This window comes from Lissotriton vulgaris, chromosome 7 (assembly GCF_964263255.1).
Source record: "Lissotriton vulgaris chromosome 7, aLisVul1.2, whole genome shotgun sequence".
Classification (NCBI taxonomy): domain Eukaryota; kingdom Metazoa; phylum Chordata; class Amphibia; order Caudata; family Salamandridae; genus Lissotriton; species Lissotriton vulgaris.
Genome location: NC_141695.1, coordinates 205,617,642 through 205,639,010, shown reverse-complemented (window position 1 = coordinate 205,639,010; position 21,369 = coordinate 205,617,642). Strand labels below are relative to the sequence as shown.

The 21,369-nt window shown below is 44.9% G+C and overlaps 1 protein-coding gene across 9 annotated transcripts in view; it reads right to left on the bottom strand.

Moving 5' to 3' along the window:
- LOC147701201 (sialoadhesin-like) overlaps window positions 1–21,369 on the bottom strand; it is a 473,651-nt gene that overhangs the window by 188,434 nt on the left and 263,848 nt on the right. For all 9 annotated transcript variants that reach the window (XM_086929948.1, XM_086929946.1, XM_086929954.1 and 6 more), the window contains one exon: window positions 9,245–9,538. In XM_086929948.1, the coding sequence (XP_086786074.1) occupies window positions 9,245–9,538 (294 nt within the window). The remainder of the gene's footprint in view (window positions 1–9,244; window positions 9,539–21,369) is intronic.

Genomic DNA, 21,369 nt, shown 5'->3' with positions numbered 1-21,369 from the left:
ACCCAGCCCCCCTCCTGTCCCTGAGTAAGGACATATATCTGAGGGCTCTTCTAGTCTTTCCTTGTGCTGTCGTAAATATTTAATTTACTATCTTAATTTCTATGCAGTAAAATCAATAAGAATAACTCATAATAAATAAGAGGCAAAATCCGTGATATTTGAGGTTTCTCAAAAGGGTTTTATTCCTATAAAGGGTTATCCTCAAACTTTTTGCTTCTTCCTCCTTTATTTTTCCTGACCTGTGGTTCTTGGCAATAGGACCCTGGGCACTTTACCACTGTGTTCAGTGCTAAAGTGCATGTGCTCTCTGTATAAATTGTTACTGTGATTGGTTATCCATGATTGGCATATTTGTTTTACCAGTAGGTCCCTAGTAAAGTGCACTGAGTGTGCCGGGGCTGGTGATTCAAATGCTATTAGTGGGCCTGCAACACTGATTGTGCCACCCACATGAGTTGCCCTAAAATGGTGTCTCAGGCCTGCCACCGCAGTGCCTGTGTGCAGTTGCTAACTGCCATGTTGACCTAACCAGTGTCCACACTGGCCAGGCCTAATCCTTCCCTTTCTGTATGTTATGTTATGTTATTGGCTTTTATACCGCGCACAGCTGCCCCAGCAAAGGGGCGTCCTGGCGCCAAGAAAGGACAACACAACATCACACAGCGCATAAAGGGAGATCAGAAACATAAGTTAGAAAAGAAAAGTTTTGATGGCACGTCTGAATTGCAGTAAATCCTCCATAGCTCGGATTTCACTGGGAAGGGAGTTCCACAGTTTGGCCGCCACTACCCTGAAGGAGCGGCCACCCATCCTGCACAGCAAAAAACGTGGAACCACAGACAAATTCTGACCCATCGATCTCAAGGATCGAGAAGGAACATAAGGGGTCAGTAAATTCGTCAAGATCGGTGGGGCCATACCTTTCAAAATTTTAAAAGCTAGGCAAAGCACCTTAAACTCGATACGACGAGCGACAGGCAGCCAATGGAGTGAATGCAGTGCTCTAGACGTCGGGCAACGACGGGGCAATCCCAGAACCGCTCTTGCGGCCGCATTCTGCACACGTTGCAGCCGCATGAGTTCTGCCTTGTTCGCACCTGCAAGTAAAACACTGGCGTAGTCTATCCTGGATAGAATCGAGGCCTGGACTACCAGCTGTCTAGTGGCGGCGTCAAAAAATTTGAGCACCGGCCTGATACCCCTAAGTATGCCAAAACAGGAGGCAGCCACCCTCTTAGTTTGGCAGATGAAGCTCAGTGTAGGGTCCAACCATACCCCGAGGTTTTTTATCTCTATGGCAGGAGAGGGTATCGTTCCTAACTCAGGGGGCCACCAGTTGTCGTTCCACCATCCAGGTTGCTTTCCCACCACCATCACCTCAGTCTTCTTTGCGTTCAGTTGGAGACAATTTAAGTTCATCCAATTTGCCACCGCACGTAGCCCCTCACAGAAATTGCGGGCGTCCACAGCTGAGTCTCCACTTAGTGTGACCGCCAGCTGCGTGTCATCCGCATAGGACACCATTGTCAGGCCCCAGCGTTTGACTACCGCAGCCAGCGGACTCACGTATAGGTTAAAAAGAGTGGGGCTCAAGGATGAGCCCTGTGGGACTCCCAGGGTGAGCGGGTGGGAAGTGGATTTGCCAGGTGGTATCGCTACCTGAAAGGATCTGTTGGAAAGGAAGGAGCGGAACCACCCTAACGCCGTGCCCCTAACCCCAGCTTCCACTAACCTCCGCAAAAGTATCTCGTGGGACACCGTATCGAAGGCGGCACTCAGGTCTAACAACAGGAGTGCCGCTGTTCGTCCGGTGTCCAGCACGGAGCGCAGATGTTCAACCATGTATAACAAGGCGGTCTCCGTGCTGTGGCCTGCACGAAATCCATTTTGCGTGGGATCCAGGATGTTAGCTTTGGCAAGATGGTCGGCCAGGATCCTATTCACGTGGGCTTCGGTGATTTTAGCAGGCCACGGTAGCAGAGAAATGGGGCGATAGTTTTCAGGTTTTACAGGATCTAGGGTAGGCTTTTTTAGGATGGGAGTAACTACCGCTTGCTTCCACTTGGTGGGCACCACCCCTGAAGTCAAAGACGTGTTAATAAGGGCCAGCAAGGGAGGACGACATATCGCCTGCATGTTTTTGAACTGAGTCGGGATGAGAGGATCTGCTGGGGAGCCGGATTTAATTTTTTGGCTCAATAGATCGAAACCCTCCTCAGAAAGGGGGGCCAGCAAATCCAAAATCAGGGTATTGTCCTTTATACCGACATCCAAGTCCAATAGATGCCCGGCAGTTGGGAAGGTGCGGTAGATGGTAAGCACCTTTTGAACAAAGAAGGAGGCCAGGCTCTCACAATGAGAGTCTGTACAGATTTCAGCAGCAGAGACCCTCTTAGTCGTCAACTCTTTTAGAACCTTGAAGATAAGTTTAGAGGGGTTAGGGCAGTCCCGGAACTCCTGCGCATAATATGCAGCACGCGTTCGGCAGACCGCTCTATGGTATGCCTTGGACCGAGTGAGATAGCAGGATTTGCTCACGGGATCATAGGCTTTTCTCCATTGCCTTTCCGCTTGCCTGCACTCTCTCTTAAGACACGCCAGAGCCAGTCTGTACACATTGGACACCCCTATGGAAGGCCCAATGTACCCCCATCCCACCACTCCCTGGGCAGGGTGCAGTGAATGTGAAAGGTAGAGCATGTACTAGTGTGGGTGACATGCTCTGGTAGTGAATTACAGCAATTTTCTTTTTTCACTATTGAAATGCTATCTTGCTTATAGGCTATAATGGGGAATGCTGTGAATAATGTTTACCTGCATATCTTCCCATAGGAGCAAGATAGAAAATTGAAGTCTGGTATCACTGAACTCAGAATTTAATAACACATCTTTTAGGAAGGATGGTTTTTAAATCCTTTGTTGAAAGCGTCACTTTTAGAAAGTGGCTGCTTTCTTGTCTGACCTTTCTGTGTCCCTGTTAGCTGTTTGTGAATGGACTGTCTGGTTTGTGAGTGACAGGGCTGGGGGATTCCAGGAGACAGAATAAGTCCGCCCAGTGGTGAACAGAGAGATCTACATCTAGATGGGAGGGAGGATTTGCACCTGGGACCTGAATGGGACTGTGCCTGCCCCCCACAGTGCTGGCTACACCCCCTGTGCTGCGTCTGATGTCTCTGCCCTGCACTGTGAAAGGAGAGAAGGAATCATGTTAACAAAGTGCTCCAGGGCTGTGCTTTCCCTCCACAATGTTGGCTCCACCTCCTGTGGGGAGTCTGATGTTTCTGTTCTGCACTGTGAAAGGAAAGGAGTCATGTAAACAGACTGCTCCAGAACTGGTTTGGACCGGGCTCAGAGCCCTCCTGCACAAAGGGATTACAGACTTTTTGGGGTATAAGTACAGGACCCCAGACCACTGAACTTTAGATCATCCTGGAATCAAGAAGGAACCTCTGCCAAGGAGAAAGCTGGAAGACTGAAGAGGAAGGACTATCCTGCTGTGTTCTTGTTGGCTGACCTGCAGTTGCTTTGCTGCCAAGGAGAGGGGAAGGACTTTGCTGTGTGCTATGTCCCCTTGCTTGAAGAGATCTCCAAGGGCCTGAGGAGAGCTGGCCTCCTGTTAAGAAGTCCCAGGAACAAAAGGACTTCACCCCAGCTTCCCCCCTGAACTCTGCTGAGTGAGTTCTGCCCTTCCTAGAGTTATTGATCCAATTGTGGGGCCTCTGGACGTTGTTTCCTGCTGTTTGGGAAGCTGGACAAGGAGAAAAGAAGACAATCTGCAATTTTCATGCATCGCTCGCTTGCGGAGCGCATCCCGGCAGTGCGAGGAAATTCCCGCCACCGCAAAGATCGAGAAGAACCGACGCATCGTTCGCTTGCTGAACTTATCGACCCGGTGCTGGAAGTTTCCTGTCGCTGCGAGTATCGTCACAGAGCCTGTGTTTGCTGGGTGAGTTTGCCGCACCACTTGCTTGGGGACCACATCACGTCGCTGCGAGCATCGTCGCAGAGTTATCGTATCAACGGGCTGTGAGAGGAGAAGATTGATGCTGTGCCGCGCATCGCTGCCACAACTGAGATCATCGCCGTCCCGAAGATCGTCGCATCTTGCCTGTGCGAGGCGCTTCCTACCTAACCTGCACACTGGAATCCATACAAGGTATCGCATCCCTACCCATACAGACCTGATTAGTCGCATCACGCTCGCTGCGTCTTGCGGGGCTGTTCGATAGCCTCCCCAGCGTCTCAGGAGTGACTCATCACTTGTTTTTCAATGCTGCAGCTTCCATTTGGAACTTTTGTCGCATCTACAGGTACTTTGGGCTAAACGTGACGCAACTGTGGATTATTTTGATGCAAACCCTAGAACTCTTTGAAAATCATATTCTTGAACTGTGTATGTTGGATTTTTGTCATTTTGGTCTTGTGTAGTTTAGATAAAGATACTTTATTTTTCTAAACTGGTGTGGAGTCCATTTGTGGTGTTTTCATTGTGTTACTGTGAGTGTTGGTACAAATACTTTATACATTGCCTTTGATAAGCCGGTCTGCTCATGCCAAGCTACCAAGGGGGTGAGCAGGGGTTATCTAAAAAGTATATCCACCTTAACCTGACTAGAAGCAAGGGTCCCTATTTGGACATTGGTACGTACCTCTGCCAATTAGATACCCCCATGTCTAACAACATACAAATCTGTTAACCATTTTTTCAATTTCCTTAAACAAGTGACTCTCAAACACCATGGGTATCGTTCTAAATAGATACAAGATTTTTGGAAGAAATAGCATTTTACTAATGTTACATCGACCCATAATCGAAAAATGCAGATTGTTGAACCTTTCTAAATCTTTCTTACTCTTTTGGATCACAGGGGCCAAATTTCTTTCCACAACTTTACCCAATTCTGAGGTTATTTGTGACATCAAGGGAGGTCAGAAACCTCAGGGCTATCCCTGACCAGGCATGTTAAAGTAGTCGCAAGAATGCAACTGATCACAATGCGAACCATACCAAGTTTGTGTCGCCTGTGGGGTATTTGTAGAAATTGCAGGGTATTCTGTCATGATAGCTCGGGTAACTTATGCAAATGGCCTACTATGAAACTCTATATATCTATATATAGCTATAGCTATCTAGCTCTCTATCTATATTTCTATCTATATTTCTTGATCTATCTCTCTCTCTCTACTCCTAGAACATGACACTACACTATAGACTGGAACCTATTCTTACCAAAAATAAATTTAGTTGAGCAACCTTCCAAGTACATGCTGTGAAACATTGCATCTCCTTGGAAGCAAAGATATAAAGTATACAAGCCCATCTGATCTTCAGAAGCAAAGTAAAGACCTGGCTTCTCCAGAGATTGGAAAAGATCAGAACAGAGCATTTTAACGAACAGTTCTCAAAAAAGTTACAAAAACATCCATAATTTGACAATACCAGAGACAGCTGTAATCATGGCATGCCTTTGGTGTCATTAAAACCCCAGTTGGCAGCCAAATAAAATATTCTGATTTGCAGACACCTCCCTGCGGGACAAACCCTGTACACTCTTGATGCTGGTGTTTGGCCCACTGTGATTGCTGTTTTTAGATCTCAGCTAGACAGTGCATGCGCTATCTCAAAGAGATGTGTTGTGTTCTATCTGTGGGCTTACAGGCCGCCCATCTAACACTATTACTAAACGTAGGTGTTGCTCTCATTTTCTTTGATGCCATTTTGGTCATGGCATGCAGGCGTCATGCCTCTTCTTGTGTTTGGCCCTCCAATATCGCCTGGACCAAGTACAAGTCTCCTTACACTGCTTCCGGTTTGCTGACCTATATTTTTCTTTGTTTTTAAGCACTCCATATGAGTATATGTGTTTTCAGGCCTTCTCCCTTATACACATACACATATACAACTAAAATGCATGAGCATGTACATAAACTAATACATTTCTTAAAAAGTTGTTAAAACACGAACAGCACTTCTTTATTGTTTATCATGAACTCATGTTGATGGAGCGCTTGCTCCGTCCTCTATCTTACCATAGCGCGAACACGAGCCGGTGGTATTGGAGCGCTTTAAGTGCCCACCAGTTACATTCCGCAATGACACATTCATGTTTGCCACTGATCCTGCTTAAACAAAAGTATTTTTTTACCCCTTCATTGTTTCCTTCCGCCCTTTCCTGTCGTTGCTTTCCCATCTTCACTTTCCCTCCTGCTTGCTTGCGCGACCCCTCCCCCCACTATTTCTCTCATCGCTGCTGCTTTTATGCTTTTTTGCAGGATCCAATGGTATTGGAGTGCTCATTCCGGCCTCCATCATGCCACATTTTTACCACCAGCCAATGGTATTGGAGCACTTTGAGTGCTCACCAGTTACATTGCACAGTGAGACATTCATTATTGTAGACAGGACAGGAGGGAAGCATAAGGGATTGGCCCAGAATCACAAAGTGTTCAGCCGACCCTGAGATCGAACCTGGTCTCAAGTGCCCCTTCCTTTCAGCAGCCCTGGCCATTACGCCACATCCTTGCTTCACTTCAAAGCTCCTCATCTGTTTCTCACTCTCACTACCACATTTGTTCAGCAAGACCCCATCAACACTGAACAAGCATTGGCAAAGCCAATATATCTCGGCAATGCTCGAGCTATTGGCCTTGTCAATGTAAATGTCTTGAACCATGTTGTCAAGCAGCACATCTGCTGTTCAGCATGACTGACAGTCATGGAAAAAGTTTGCTATGATACAGACAGTGCAGGCCATGGCATAGGGCTGTTTATGTTAGGAGGAGCAGGACAATATCTCAACATGGAGGGGGCGAATAGACTCGGCGTTGGATCAACATCATATCATCCTGGACTTTCAGTGACTTTTAGCCATGCTGAACAGCAGATGTGCTACTAGACAACATGGCTATAAGACATTCACATTGACAAGGCCAATAGTTCAGGCATTGCTGGGGCCTATTGGCTTTGCCAGTGCTTGCTTTTTTGCTGGCGGGGTTGGCCTCCTGTGCTCCGCTGCCCGCTTTAACCTGCCTTCGGCATTTCACCAACTGAATCTACAGGGCTGTTTAATTAATTGCTGCAGTGCAGGTGGGGAAATGTTCATCAGCATAATAAATTCAGCACAAAGTCTGCATACCAAACATTCTGCCGCAGCTTCCTATAACCAGAAATGACTACATCTTCCTATTCCATGTTCATACCTGCTGGAATAATCATCCCAGGCACCCTGAAATAAAAAACCTATAGAACATGCCTACTCCATTAGGCAGCCTCCACCAACCTACCTACAACACTGATTAATGCAAATGACGATATGCACCAAACGCAAAAGAGATCTGTTCAGTAACCACTCACTTTGGATGAACCTGGTTTAGAACATCCCTGCTGGTTCCACCCTCCTCCCTCACCAGCTTTAACACTGGACGCTCTAAATCTTATACATACATTTTCTCAGTCACTGATTTTTACGTGGGATGACAGTAATGCAGACCACCTCTGTCCTCTCACTCCTCTTTTGACCCTACAGGTTATAACAGAGTAAGGGTAGATTTTGAAACATTTTGTGCTGGGTTAGCATCACAAAAGTGATGCAAACCAACATATTTTTTTTTTTACCAATTTACTTTCCAGCGCAAAACTTGTTTTACTTTACAATGTACCCTAAAAGTAACCTGAAGAAGCGCGAAGCATTGCTTTGGGTTACTTAGCGCCAATGGGGTCTTACATAGGTGGTACATGGGCGTTCCCGTGAAACCACCAATGCCTTTCGACGTAAAACCCAATCTACAAACAATAGTAGACGGGGGTTAGCACCAAAAGTTAACGCCTTCTGAAAGAAAGCATTAAGAGGAGAAATGTTTAATTTCTCCTTTCTTTTCTGACTTTGAATGCTTCCTGTACTGTGCAGCACAAATCCAAAAATTGGGGAAAGTGTTTGAACTTGTCTAGGCATAGTATTTTATATAGAAATGGTACCCTTCCCGTACAAATCCTATGCTAGCCGCAGGCACACACCTTATTGCTATGGTGCCAAGGTGTGTGCCTGTTGCACGGCAGCTGAAATCAGCGCCAGTGCTAGGGAGAGGTGTGGAGAGAGACATCTCTCTGTAGATATGGCGCTCTCTTGCTCCGTCCCTGTCACGCAATGCGGTGCAGCAATTTTGGCTGCTGCATTGTGTTGCATGACTTTTTTGAAAATCTACCCCTTAATGTCTTAATAATTCTGTTGACAGGACTTGTGTTGAATGGTCACTAGGCACAAAACACTCCATATATGACCTGAAGTGTAACTCAAAGCTGGCGACTATTGTGACCTGTGAGCCCGGTCTCAGACTCGTCTTTCCTTCATCACACTGTTACATGTTAGATGTGGCTTGTATCTACTACCAGTTTTTGTCCATGAATGACCTGGATGTTTCAACTATTGACAAATATACATTGTCTCTAATTGCCAAATCAATTGTGTAATCTAATTGTAAAATCCAATGGTACTGTTTTTTTCTTTGAATATATGATTATGCTGTACACATTTACCCTTATCCTGATGTACTAATGATTTTAACTATAAAATAGGAATGGTTTCTGAAATTTTAAAAAACCTAGAATATAATTAAAATAAAAAGTGTTTTGATATATAAAAAATAATTGAATATTGATACAGTCATTTATTAACAATAATGCACAATGTTTTTTGAATAATTAGCATTATGTTGTCGTGGAAGTTGTAAGTTTTGTGATTATCGTATACTTGTTGATAGTTCCCTTTCCTTCCCTTCATGACACCCAGTGATTCAAGACTGGATAAGACACGACTTTAGTCAAGCAAACATGCCACCAAAATAGGACTTGCAATTACAACAACCTTCTGAACAAACAATGGTGTAGCCTACTTCCTGTCTGATAATGTGCCCTAGTGCCTCACAGTGGGATATGAAGCTCTATACAAATGCAGTTTCAATTAGAATAACAAGATCGACCTTTCCATTCACTCAGAAGCTGGAGAAAACTGATGTTTATGAGAAAACATTACAGAGCCGCAAGCGCGCGCCAGAACACCAGAGGGGCAATGAGCTCGCGGCCGCTGAATGCTTCATAAGGGCACCTAGTCCAGCGGTAAGAAGCTTTCTGATTGGCTGGGCGGCTCTCACACTTCTAATCAACATAACTATACATTTTAACACACTATTATTTCAATGTCTATGGCATGTCCATTTTCATATTAATAATTAAAATTAAAAGACTTACATCGAATGAAGAATGTAATGGATCTAGACGCTGATTTGCCACTGGGGTAAGTAGCTGAACACACAAAGTCCTCCATATGATGCTCTGCGGCGGGGGTGTAAGTCAACACCAACACAGTCCTCCATATTCCGTCCAAGAGTTCTTCGTGGTAAACGCTGACATTGCCCTTAATCTTGTCCCATGCCAGGGTAGGTGGGTGGGCGGGGCAGGTGTGCTCCACATAGCAGGTAATTTTTCTTGGCACCATTTCAGTCATTGTTGGAGGGTAGGTCACTGTTGGCCGCTCTGGGGTACCTGCACAAAACACATTGACAATGTTCCTGGTGAAGGCGCTCCCTCTAAAACAGTATCTGGGCCCCATGTGATGTGTGTTTTACATCAGAATCAAATGAGGCAAAGTTTATTTGTGATGACTTTACACAGTGTGAATATTCTATTACTGCCATGTCAGAGTGCCGTAGTCCTTGCACAACACACTGATTAGTGTAAACTCCATGGTGCGCACAATTAGCAATGTTTATTTTTAATCTTTCCTTCTGAAAATGTACCTCTTGGTTCTCAGAATAAACCAGTTGCAACCTTCACCGCTGCCCATCAGCTTCGAGGCACAACGTGCTCTCAACATCCATGTTCCCAGTATGGAATGGCTAATTCCTGAAGGGCCTTGCAATTGGATGTGGTCATTCGCCTCATCCCCAGTATTTGCATGATCAGAGGGCATGGCCTTCAGCCACAAAAAGTGGCTGTTCACTTGTATTCACCACTTGGTCAACATGTCCTTTGGTCATGCTCTGGGGGTGTTGTATATAGGGCATGGCCTTCAGGGAAGCCCGGCTCTCAGTGTCCCCAAATACTCTGCGCAGGATCCCACCTCAATTCCCCTTCTAAATTCTCACTGTGCACAACCTTTGGCCATGCTCAGCATGGACTCTGAGCAAAGAATATCTTCCTACCAGGGCCTGTGCCCCTCCCTGCCTCAGTGCCAGCAAGGTAAACCCTGTGTCCCCACAAGCTGTCGGAGGGCAAGTCAATGACACCTTAAACACAGAACATGGCCTTAGTAACTAGAACTTATGGCTGTGCGTAAGAAGAGATGAATGCATGACTTAGCTTTTGGCTGCATTCTGTGACTTGTGTATCTACAGGGGTACTGACGGGCTTGGTCCTGTGACAGGGGGGGGTGGGGGGGGAGTATTGCTTTCTCGTGCATTTAATATAACATATGGCCTTAGGGAGTCCAGTGTAGCCTCCCACCCCCCTCTTTGGTCAAGCAACACTCATCTTACCAAGATCAAACAACAGTACAAATATGGGTTTTCGAAGGTTTATCAAAGTTCTTCATAAAAGTGAGAAGCAATCCAAAAAAGCATTTTCTGTAGCGGCAGGCAGTACCACAATGCACCAGTTCTACCTAGAGTTGCAAACTGGCCATCAGACACACTTTTCACAGTACAAATTGGTACCAATGCAGAGTTCGAATAAAGGGCCAGATGTAGGTCGGCAAATGACGGTCGGTAACAGCCGATTTCGGACGTTACCGACCGGTATTTGCAAATGGAGATGTAGGGGCCTTCAAATATACAGAATCTGTAAATTTACAGATTCGGTAAATTTACCGATTCTGTAAAATACCGAATCGGTAAATATACCGAATCGGTAAATCCAGATGTAGGTGGCACTGAAAACAGTGCCTCAGGCCATTACGATTCGTTATTTACTATGTAATTCTATTGCATGGTAAATAACGAATACCTGTGTACATGCACATCTGTGCATGTACACCTGTGCCATGTGACACACATACATGCCACACAAGCCAAAATCAGGGGTGCAACAGGGTGTCAAAGTGACACCCTGTCACCCTTGCAAAATCGGTAATTTTACTGAATCGGAATTTACCGATTCGGTAATTGCCATTGATTCCTATGGGCCTATAGGCCCATAGGAATCAATGGCAATTACCGAATCGGTAAATACCGATTCGGTAATTACCGAATCATACAGATTCGGTAAAAATTACCAAATTTTTACCTACATCTGATTTACCGAATCCAGAATACCGAAACGGTAAAATTCGGTAATCTAGAGTCGGTAAATCAGATTTACCTACATCTGGGCCTAGGTCTATAGCTAAGAAAAGTATTTGCATACTGTTTGAAGGTGAAAATTAGTTTGTTTAACAATTGATTATTTTAGCATTGCGTCTCTCTGGGAGTGTAGTTCCTCAACCCCTTTCTTCCAGATGGAAGAGGTTTTTCACAACCTCTGGATGTCATCTGACATCACAAAACTATAAATTGAACAAGCTGTCAACCCTGAACAGTCAGTCAGACTAGACAACCTTAAATTTTTTTTTTTTTTAGACGTTTGCACACCTCTGTGGACTTCAAACACCTTCTTGTCGGGATATACACACGTCTCCTTTTTAAAACTAATGTAGTGCTCCTGAGTATGAAATAGGTACTGTTAGACTTGGCCCTTTTGACAGGTTAATCCCCAAAGGTTTTGCCTTTTGCCTCCTATTTTATTGACCCTGCTTTCGTTGGCTAAAGGATTCAGGGCACTTTACCAATGCTGATCAGTGCTAAAGTTCATATGCTCTCTGTATACATTTTGACAATGATTGGTTACCCATGATTGGCATATTTGTTTTACTGGTAAGTCCCTAGTAAACTGCACAGTGTGTTTCATGACCTGTAAATCAGATGCTACTAGTGGGCTTCCAGCACTAGTTGTGACACTCACATGAGTAGCCCTGTAAATGTGTCTCAGGCCTACCACTGTAGTGTCTGCATGCAGTTGGACAGCTGCCATGTTGTCCTGGCAAGTACACCTACTAGCCAGGCCCAACCTTTTCCTTTCCATACATGTAAGGCACCCCTAAGGTAGACCCTTTTGCAGGGATTCTGCACAGATACAGAACTATGCACAAGAAAACGGACCTCAGTAAATAGGGGTGTACCAATTTACCACATTAGTACCCAAAATCCCAATCCGCCTATCTATAGTGTCTCATTCATTCTCTGACTACAACAAAGCTATCAATGATTAGACAACCCAGAACACGTCACTCTCTTGGGAATCGCAGGAGCCAGATAACTCTTTCACTCACTCACTCATGCTTGTCCACAATGCGTGTAATCAGAGACGGGGTATAGTTTATTTATTTATTTTTTTTTAAAAAATATTTGTATTTGAGTTCCCCCTCCCCTCCCATTTTCATTGTACAGAGCACATAAGAAAATTCACTACAGTTCAACATGCAAGGCTTGTCACAAATCATACTGAGATTATACAAATAAATCAAGCAAAGGAAATAAAATACAAATGAAGGCAAAGCAAGGCATACAAATAAAATAAAAGAGGTTTTGCACAGTTTATTTTCTAGCCTACCCCGGATCTCTCTCTTTCCACCTCTGTATATGATCCCATATCTCCTTTCCAAGTTTCTTACCTATTCTGCCCCTCCTTGCATAGATTTCTTTCTCAAGGTTAAAGGCAGCTAATAGTTTCTTTAGCCATTGATGGAACGTAGGTGGTACTCGGTCCAGCCATGCGGTGGCAATACAAAGTCATAAGACAGCCATAGCCACAAAGATAATGTACTCATGATTAGTCTTACCAGCGCTATCCTCTATTCCTAGGAGTATAACTGATGGTGTTAGGGTAATTTCTATTGTTAGTGACCTTTTAAGAAATACTTCAATTTCCTCTTGGGTTGTTTTTAAGTGTGCACAAGTAGCAAACATATGGACTAAATCAGCCTGAGTGCTGTCACTTCTTGGACACGTAATGCCAGCCACCCCTCCCCATTGCGCCGCCCTGGATGGAGAGTAATACAGAAAGTACAGTGTCTTAAAATGCTGTGCCTGGAGTGATGCTGAGCATATTAATTTCTGCCCTAGTTTCAGTGATCTATGGAAATTTTCCTTCTCTACACCCAGCTTTTGTATCCATTTACCTTCATATTTTTCCAGATCAGATTGATACTGTATTAATTTAGAATAAAATCTTTTAATTGTACAGTCTGTACCAGCCTGTATAGTTGCAAATCCCGCCGGCCCTCCGGTTTTTGTCGAAATAAAACTTCTAACTTGCAAATATTTAAAGTAATGGTTTGTGTCTAGCCCATATATTGCCTGTAAGTTGTTAAACTGCATCACCCCCTGCGTTCCTATCATATCCCCCAGTCTGCAAATCCCATGTTTGCTCCATTCCGAAAACACTGCCCCTGAAAATATATCCAACAACAAATAATATCTGGGGGTCAAAGAATGGGTCAGTAAGTCAAGCAAGAAGGACCACTATACCAAGTGCATGCAAAACAGTATCAGTGAGAAACAATAGTTAGTGAACGGTCAAGTCAAGACTCAAGAGTATATGGAGAAAAATGTATTGTTCCCATCAGAAGCCACACTGTACCGCCCTTGTTGTCATCATTTGGGATCTCCTTACCCAGGAGACACGACGGCCGGTAAGTAGTTACCGTGACCGAGATGTGATGTGAGAGCAGAACAGAAGGGTATGATAGTGGCTAATGAAAAAAGCAGTGTATGGTGATTGGAGTGAAAAAGTGAAGGGTAATGATAAAATTAGGTGAATTGGGTGGAAAAAAGAAGTTTATTAATATCCCCCAATCCCTAAGATTAAAAGGCAGGTGTGGGTGCAGGTTTTAAATAATAACCGCACTTAATGGTGGTCGACATGTTTCTGCATTCACAAGAAAGGATTTTCTAATGCATTCTTCAGGACCTAAAAGGTACACTACTGCTTTGTAAATAGAAAAAAGATGAATAATAAAAAGATATCACCTGGACATCCAGGCGTACTCAACCGTATACTGTTAATGCATAGTGGTAAGGGATCCAACATGTAAAACAAACAGACAAACAAACAAAGAAACAAATAGGACACTTAATGTTATTCACATTGTTTCTGTTTGTAATCATAATGACAATGCAGTATGTTCACTCATACTAGGACATAGTCTCAAGTATACACTCACCCTTGTGTGTAGGTTGAGAGGCTTCACCCCACCTGGCTGCAGCGCAGGTAAAAGGAGCACCGCTCTGGGGATAATCATATTGTATTTACAGAGCGGTTTATCATGTGACACAAGACAAAACAAAGTAAAAGTAGAGTATACTTCGAGACAAGAGGCGGTCTGGACCTCTTATAAAATCAAGTGGTGACAGACTTCTGGGCGTGCCCGCCATAATCTATCATGGTCAGTGAGGACCAAATGTTGGTATGTTCAGGGTCTCTCGCGTTATGCTTAAGGGCGAGAAAATGGCCTGGCTGAGCGCAGAAAAGGGCATACAATGATGAATTGCTCTATTGGTATGCCCAAAGGCTGAGCTCATTTAGAAAGACAGTGAGGATTTTAAAGTACGAAAAACCGCTGTAGGGTACACAATTATGTGATCACAGACGGGCGTGGAAAATAGTAACCTCTAGTCTGAGCTCATTTAGAATCACAGTAAGTATTAAGTTGTACAAAGTGCCGCTGTATAGTACATAGTTAGGGAGAGCTTTTAAACAAGGTAACCGCTCAAAATGAACGTTACTTGTTAAATGCCAGTACTTGGTAATCGTAAGCTTGTGATCACGGAGAGCTATTAATCATAGAAAGCGCTCCGTGTAAACATTGTTTGAATGCGCACAAGTAGTTATGGTACTCCGAAATCAGTGCGATGATCGCAACACTTTGTATCGTGGGATCGGAGTAGCCATTAGCGGCATGTATTCCTCCGTATGCGCGTAAGAGAAGGAAGACCGCCACGCGCATTAAGGAAGCAGTGCGCGCAGGCAGTGTTTACTCACCTCTCCGTCGGTGTCTCCGGGCAGTCTTCAGTACTGCTCGGGGGGGGGGCACCGATCTCGGAGCGAGAAGATGTTTTGTAAAATCGTGACTCATCCCCAGACATCATGTGACAAGAACAGTCACGTGGTGCTGGGGATTCTGGGAGATGTAGTTCGCTACCCATTTCTGCCTGTGATTAAGGGCAAAGATTGTTTAATGTTGGAACATGCTCTATGGCTGCACAACAGAGTGTAGTTAAGAAAATATATATGTATGTTGTTGAGTGTGTGGCAGCTCAAAACGCACTCTGTGGTATTTAAGATCACATGCTCCACGGCAGTAGTGTCAGAATGTACACATACTGGAGCGTGGCTGCTGGACAACTTTCTGCAAGGCATTAACGGATGTTGTATAATGACACTATACAGGGCAACAATCAAAGGGACATCCAGGGTATAGGCTCATTGAGACCCTCCTTGTCGCTGTTAAGGCGGTATACCCATTTTTGTTCAATTTTGAACAGAAAGCGGCTGACATCCGCACATGAGTCAGGAATGTGTGGTTGCTCAAGGACTGTCCAGTAAAAATCTTCAGGACCATGACCCTTCTCCAGAAAGTGTGCAGTGAGACGGGTTGCTTGTTTCCGGCAACGCACTGTGCTTTTGTGTTCTTGGATGCGTGTCCGTATCTTTCTGGTTGTCATGCCGACATACTGCAATCGGCATGGACATTTGATCAGGTAAATCAAGTTGCTGCTGTTGCAGTTCGTAAACTTGCTTTGTATCCATGGGCGGTTAGTGCCGATGTCGATCTCAGTGGACTTGTTGGTCTGGGGACAGACGGTACAAGTCTCACACGGATGGTGTCCCACCACAGGTGGTAGGTCCCATAGGGTACCCACTTGCCTCACCTCCTTATTACGTGGGCGTGTGTGGACCAGTTGATCCTTTAAGTTCGGTCCTCTCTTATAGGCAAACATGGGCTGGGGGATGTCGTCACCTCCGGTTTTGAGGATAGACCAGTGTTTCCTTATGATTTTTTGCAACTGGTTTGATCGACTGTTAAAATTGTTCACGAAAGCAATACGATCCGTTTTCTCTTTTGGAGGGTGGACTTCAAGGAGGGCCTCCCTGTTGTTATTTGAAGCCCTCTTTTTTGACCGGCGGATGATTTTCTTGGGGTATTGTTTCTCCTTCAGTTGAGCCTCCAAATTTCTAGAGTGGACCTCAAAAGATTCCTTATTGGAGCAATTCCTCTGCACCCTGAGAAACTGGCCAAAAGGTAGGTTGTCCCTCAGGGCTCGCGGATGGCAGCTGTCGTATCGCAAAAGTGCGTTCTTGGCCATAGGTTTGCGATATAACTCCGATTCAATGCCAGTGGGAGTGGCATGTAACCTCAGGTCCAGGAAAGCCAGAGATGTTCTACTGTACTCAATGGTGAACTTGAGGTATGTGTTCTTGCCGTTCAGCCAACTGTGGAATGACATAAGATTTTCTTCCGTGCCCCGCCACACCACCAGGATGTCATCAATATAATGTTTCCATACATGTATCGATGGTAGATATGGATTGGTGGTTACTAGGACATCTTGTTGCTCAAAGTTGTGAACGTACAAGTTCGCCAGGCTCGGCGCGAAAACACTGCCCATGCTGGTCCCGGACGTTTGCAGGTAGAATGTATCCTCAAAGCGGAAGTAGTTTTCCTTCATAGCAATTTCTGCTAGGTGCATGATGAAGGGTGTTGGAGTGATGGATGCAAATGCAATGCAAATGCAACAAGGCCCGGGTCGTTTCCTTTTTTAGGGTTTGGCCAGAGACGAGGCAGAGGCAGGAGGAGACAAGGAGCAGTGCCACAACAAGTTCACTGGAACACGGATACGAATACCCCACAACAATCGAGGATGGATCTACGCAGCGGGAAGAAAGTCCCCCAAGACGCTGCGGGAACAAGCAATCAGACGGCATCGTGATCAACCTCAGCTCACACACACTCTCTACCAACGAAGAGCGCCTGTTGAACAAAGGCTTGGGATTCGTAGCAACCCAGAAAGGTGATCCTTTTCTGGCTCAAATTGAACTTTCTCAGCTGTTTAGGAAAATAAGATTGCACTATTTCTTCACTAAATCGACCAATTTGGAAACCACCACCAAAGACAACAACACTGGATTGAAGAGACCCTCCTCGTTCAATCCACCAAGTGCCACTTTACCACCTAAGGTTCTGACTTTTGAAGCAGCTGTGGAGAATGACGTCACAAACCTTTACAGAAGAAAGGTCAAGCCCTTCATGAATCTTTCCAGGGACGAACAGCAAGCCTTGCACTCACTAACTTCCAACGATAAAATTACCATCAAGCCGGCCGACAAAGGCGGAGCCACCGTTATCTTAGATACCGAGACATATAGAAATGAATGCCTCCGGCAACTAAGTGACCGCAAATCCTATCTACCGTTGAGGTCGGATCCAACAGAAGGGCTACAAACGAAAATAAGCGCCTTGGTAGAGGAAGCCACAAGTGAGGGATGGATAACATCACAAGAAGGACAGTATCTGGTAACCAAACACCCTACGATCCCATACTTCTACTGTCTCCCCAAAGTGCATAAACCACTAAGGCCACCACCGGGTAGGCCTATTATATCAGGCATTGGGTCGGTATTAGAACCTCTCTCGACCTTTGTCGACTACTTTCTTAACCCAATGGTTAAAGCAATGCCTACATTTCTCCAAGACACTAAAGATGTCCTAAGACTCCTTCCAACGATACAATATAACATCGAAACTGACATCTTAGTATCGTTCGATGTAGAGTCCCTTTACACATCGATCCCTCAAACTGAGACCTTAGAAGTAGTGGGTACACTTTTGGAGTAGAACAACCATCAATCCATCACTCCAACACCCTTCATCATGCACCTAGCAGAAATTGCTATGAAGGAAAACTACTTCCGCTTTGAGGATACATTCTACCTGCAAACGTCCGGGACCAGCATGGGCAGTGTTTTCGCGCCGAGCCTGGCGAACTTGTACGTTCACAACTTTGAGCAACAAGATGTCCTAGTAACCACCAATCCATATCTACCATCGATACATGTATGGAAACGTTATATTGATGACATCCTGGTGGTGTGGCGGGGCACGGAAGAAAATCTTATGTCATTCCACAGTTGGCTGAACGGCAAGAACACATACCTCAAGTTCACCATTGAGTACAGTAGAACATCTCTGGCTTTCCTGGACCTGAGGTTACATGCCACTCCCACTGGCATTGAATCGGAGTTATATCGCAAACCTATGGCCAAGAACGCACTTTTGCGATACGACAGCTGCCATCCGCGAGCCCTGAGGGACAACCTACCTTTTGGCCAGTTTCTCAGGGTGCAGAGGAATTGCTCCAATAAGGAATCTTTTGAGGTCCACTCTAGAAATTTGGAGGCTCAACTGAAGGAGAAACAATACCCCAAGAAAATCATCCGCCAGTCAAAAAAGAGGGCTTCAAATAACAACAGGGAGGCCCTCCTTGAAGTCCACCCTCCAAAAGAGAAAACGGATCGTATTGCTTTCGTGAACACTTTTAACAGTCGATCAAACCAGTTGCAAAAAATCATAAGGAAACACTGGTCTATCCTCAAAACCGGAGGTGACGACATCCCCCAGCCCATGTTTGCCTATAAGAGAGGACCGAACTTAAAGGATCAACTGGTCCACACACGCCCACGTAATAAGGAGGTGAGGCAAGTGGGTACCCTATGGGACCTACCACCTGTGGTGGGACACCATCCGTGTGGGACTTGTACCGTCTGTCCCCAGACCAACAAGTCCACTGAGATCGACATCGGCACTAACCGCCCATGGATACAAAGCAAGTTTACGAACTGCAACAGCAGCAACTTGATTTACCTGATCAAATGTCCATGCCGATTGCAGTATGTCGGCATGACAACCAGAAAGATACGGACACGCATCCAAGAACACAAAAGCACAGTGCGTTGCCGGAAACAAGCAACCCGTCTCACTGCACACTTTCTGGAGAAGGGTCATGGTCCTGAAGATTTTTACTGGACAGTCCTTGAGCAACCACACATTCCTGACTCATGTGCGGATGTCAGCCGCTTTCTGTTCAAAATTGAACAAAAATGGGTATACCGCCTTAACAGCGACAAGGAGGGTCTCAATGAGCCTATACCCTGGATGTCCCTTTGATTGTTGCCCTGTATAGTGTCATTATACAACATCCGTTAATGCCTTGCAGAAAGTTGTCCAGCAGCCACGCTCCAGTATGTGTACATTCTGACACTACTGCCGTGGAGCATGTGATCTTAAATACCACAGAGTGCGTTTTGAGCTGCCACACACTCAACAACATACATATATATTTTCTTAACTACACTCTGTTGTGCAGCCATAGAGCATGTTCCAACATTAAACAATCTTTGCCCTTAATCACAGGCAGAAATGGGTAGCGAACTACATCTCCCAGAATCCCCAGCACCACGTGACTGTTCTTGTCACATGATGTCTGGGGATGAGTCACGATTTTACAAAACATCTTCTCGCTCCGAGATCGGTGCCCCCCCCGAGCAGTACTGAAGACTGCCCGGAGACACCGACGGAGAGGTGAGTAAACACTGCCTGCGCGCACTGCTTCCTTAATGCGCGTGGCGGTCTTCCTTCTCTTACACGCATACGGAGGAATACATGCCGCTAATGGCTACTCCGATCCCACGATACAAAGTGTTGCGATCATCGCACTGATTTCGGAGTACCATAACTACTTGTGCGCATTCAAACAATGTTTACACGGAGCGCTTTCTATGATTAATAGCTCTCCGTGATCACAAGCTTACGATTACCAAGTACTGGCATTTAACAAGTAACGTTCATTTTGAGCGGTTACCTTGTTTAAAAGCTCTCCCTAACTATGTACTATACAGCGGCACTTTGTACAACTAAATACTTACTGTGATTCTAAATGAGCTCAGACTAGAGGTTACTATTTTCCACGCCCGTCTGTGATCACATAATTGTGTACCCTACAGCGGTTTTTCGTACTTTAAAATCCTCACTGTCTTTCTAAATGAGCTCAGCCTTTGGGCATACCAATAGAGCAATTCATCATTGTATGCCCTTTTCTGCTCTCAGCCAGGCCATTTTCTCGCCCTTAAGCATAACGCGAGAGACCCTGAACATACCAACATTTGGTCCTCACTGACCATGATAGATTATGGCGGGCACGCCCAGAAGTCTGTCACCACTTGATTTTATAAGAGGTCCAGACCGCCTCTTGTCTCGAAGTATACTCTACTTTTACTTTGTTTTGTCTTGTGTCACATGATAAACCGCTCTGTAAATACAATATGATTATCCCCAGAGCGGTGCTCCTTTTACCTGCGCTGCAGCCAGGTGGGGTGAAGCCTCTCAACCTACACACAAGGGTGAGTGTATACTTGAGACTATGTCCTAGTATGAGTGAACATACTGCATTGTCATTATGATTACAAACAGAAACAATGTGAATAACATTAAGTGTCCTATTTGTTTCTTTGTTTGTTTGTCTGTTTGTTTTACATGTTGGATCCCTTACCACTATGCATTAACAGTATACGGTTGAGTACGCCTGGATGTCCAGGTGATATCTTTTTATTATTCATCTTTTTTCTATTTACAAAGCAGTAGTGTACCTTTTAGGTCCTGAAGAATGCATTAGAAAATCCTTTCTTGTGAATGCAGAAACATGTCGACCACCATTAAGTGCGGTTATTATTTAAAACCTGCACCCACACCTGCCTTTTAATCTTAGGGATTGGGGGATATTAATAAACTTCTTTTTTCCACCCAATTCACCTAATTTTATCATTACCCTTCACTTTTTCACTCCAATCACCATACACTGCTTTTTTCATTAGCCACTATCATACCCTTCTGTTCTGCCCTCACATCACATCTCGGTCACGGTAACTACTTACCGGCCGTCGTGTCTCCTGGGTAAGGAGATCCCAAATGATGACAACAAGGGCGGTACAGTCTGGCTTCTGATGGGAACAATACATTTTTCTCCATATACTCTTGAGTCTTGACTTGACCGTTCACTAACTATTGTTTCTCACTGATACTGTTTTGCATGCACTTGGTATAGTGGTCCTTCTTGCTTGACTTACTGACCCATTCTTTGACCCCCAGATATTATTTGTTGTTGTGTATTGAGTCCGGGGCTTATATCTGGTCGGTCGGTAAACCTGCCCTTAGACCCTCCTTAACTTTTTGTTGAACCTGAAAATATATCACCAGGGAAATTGGGATTATTACTCAACCTGGTGTAGGC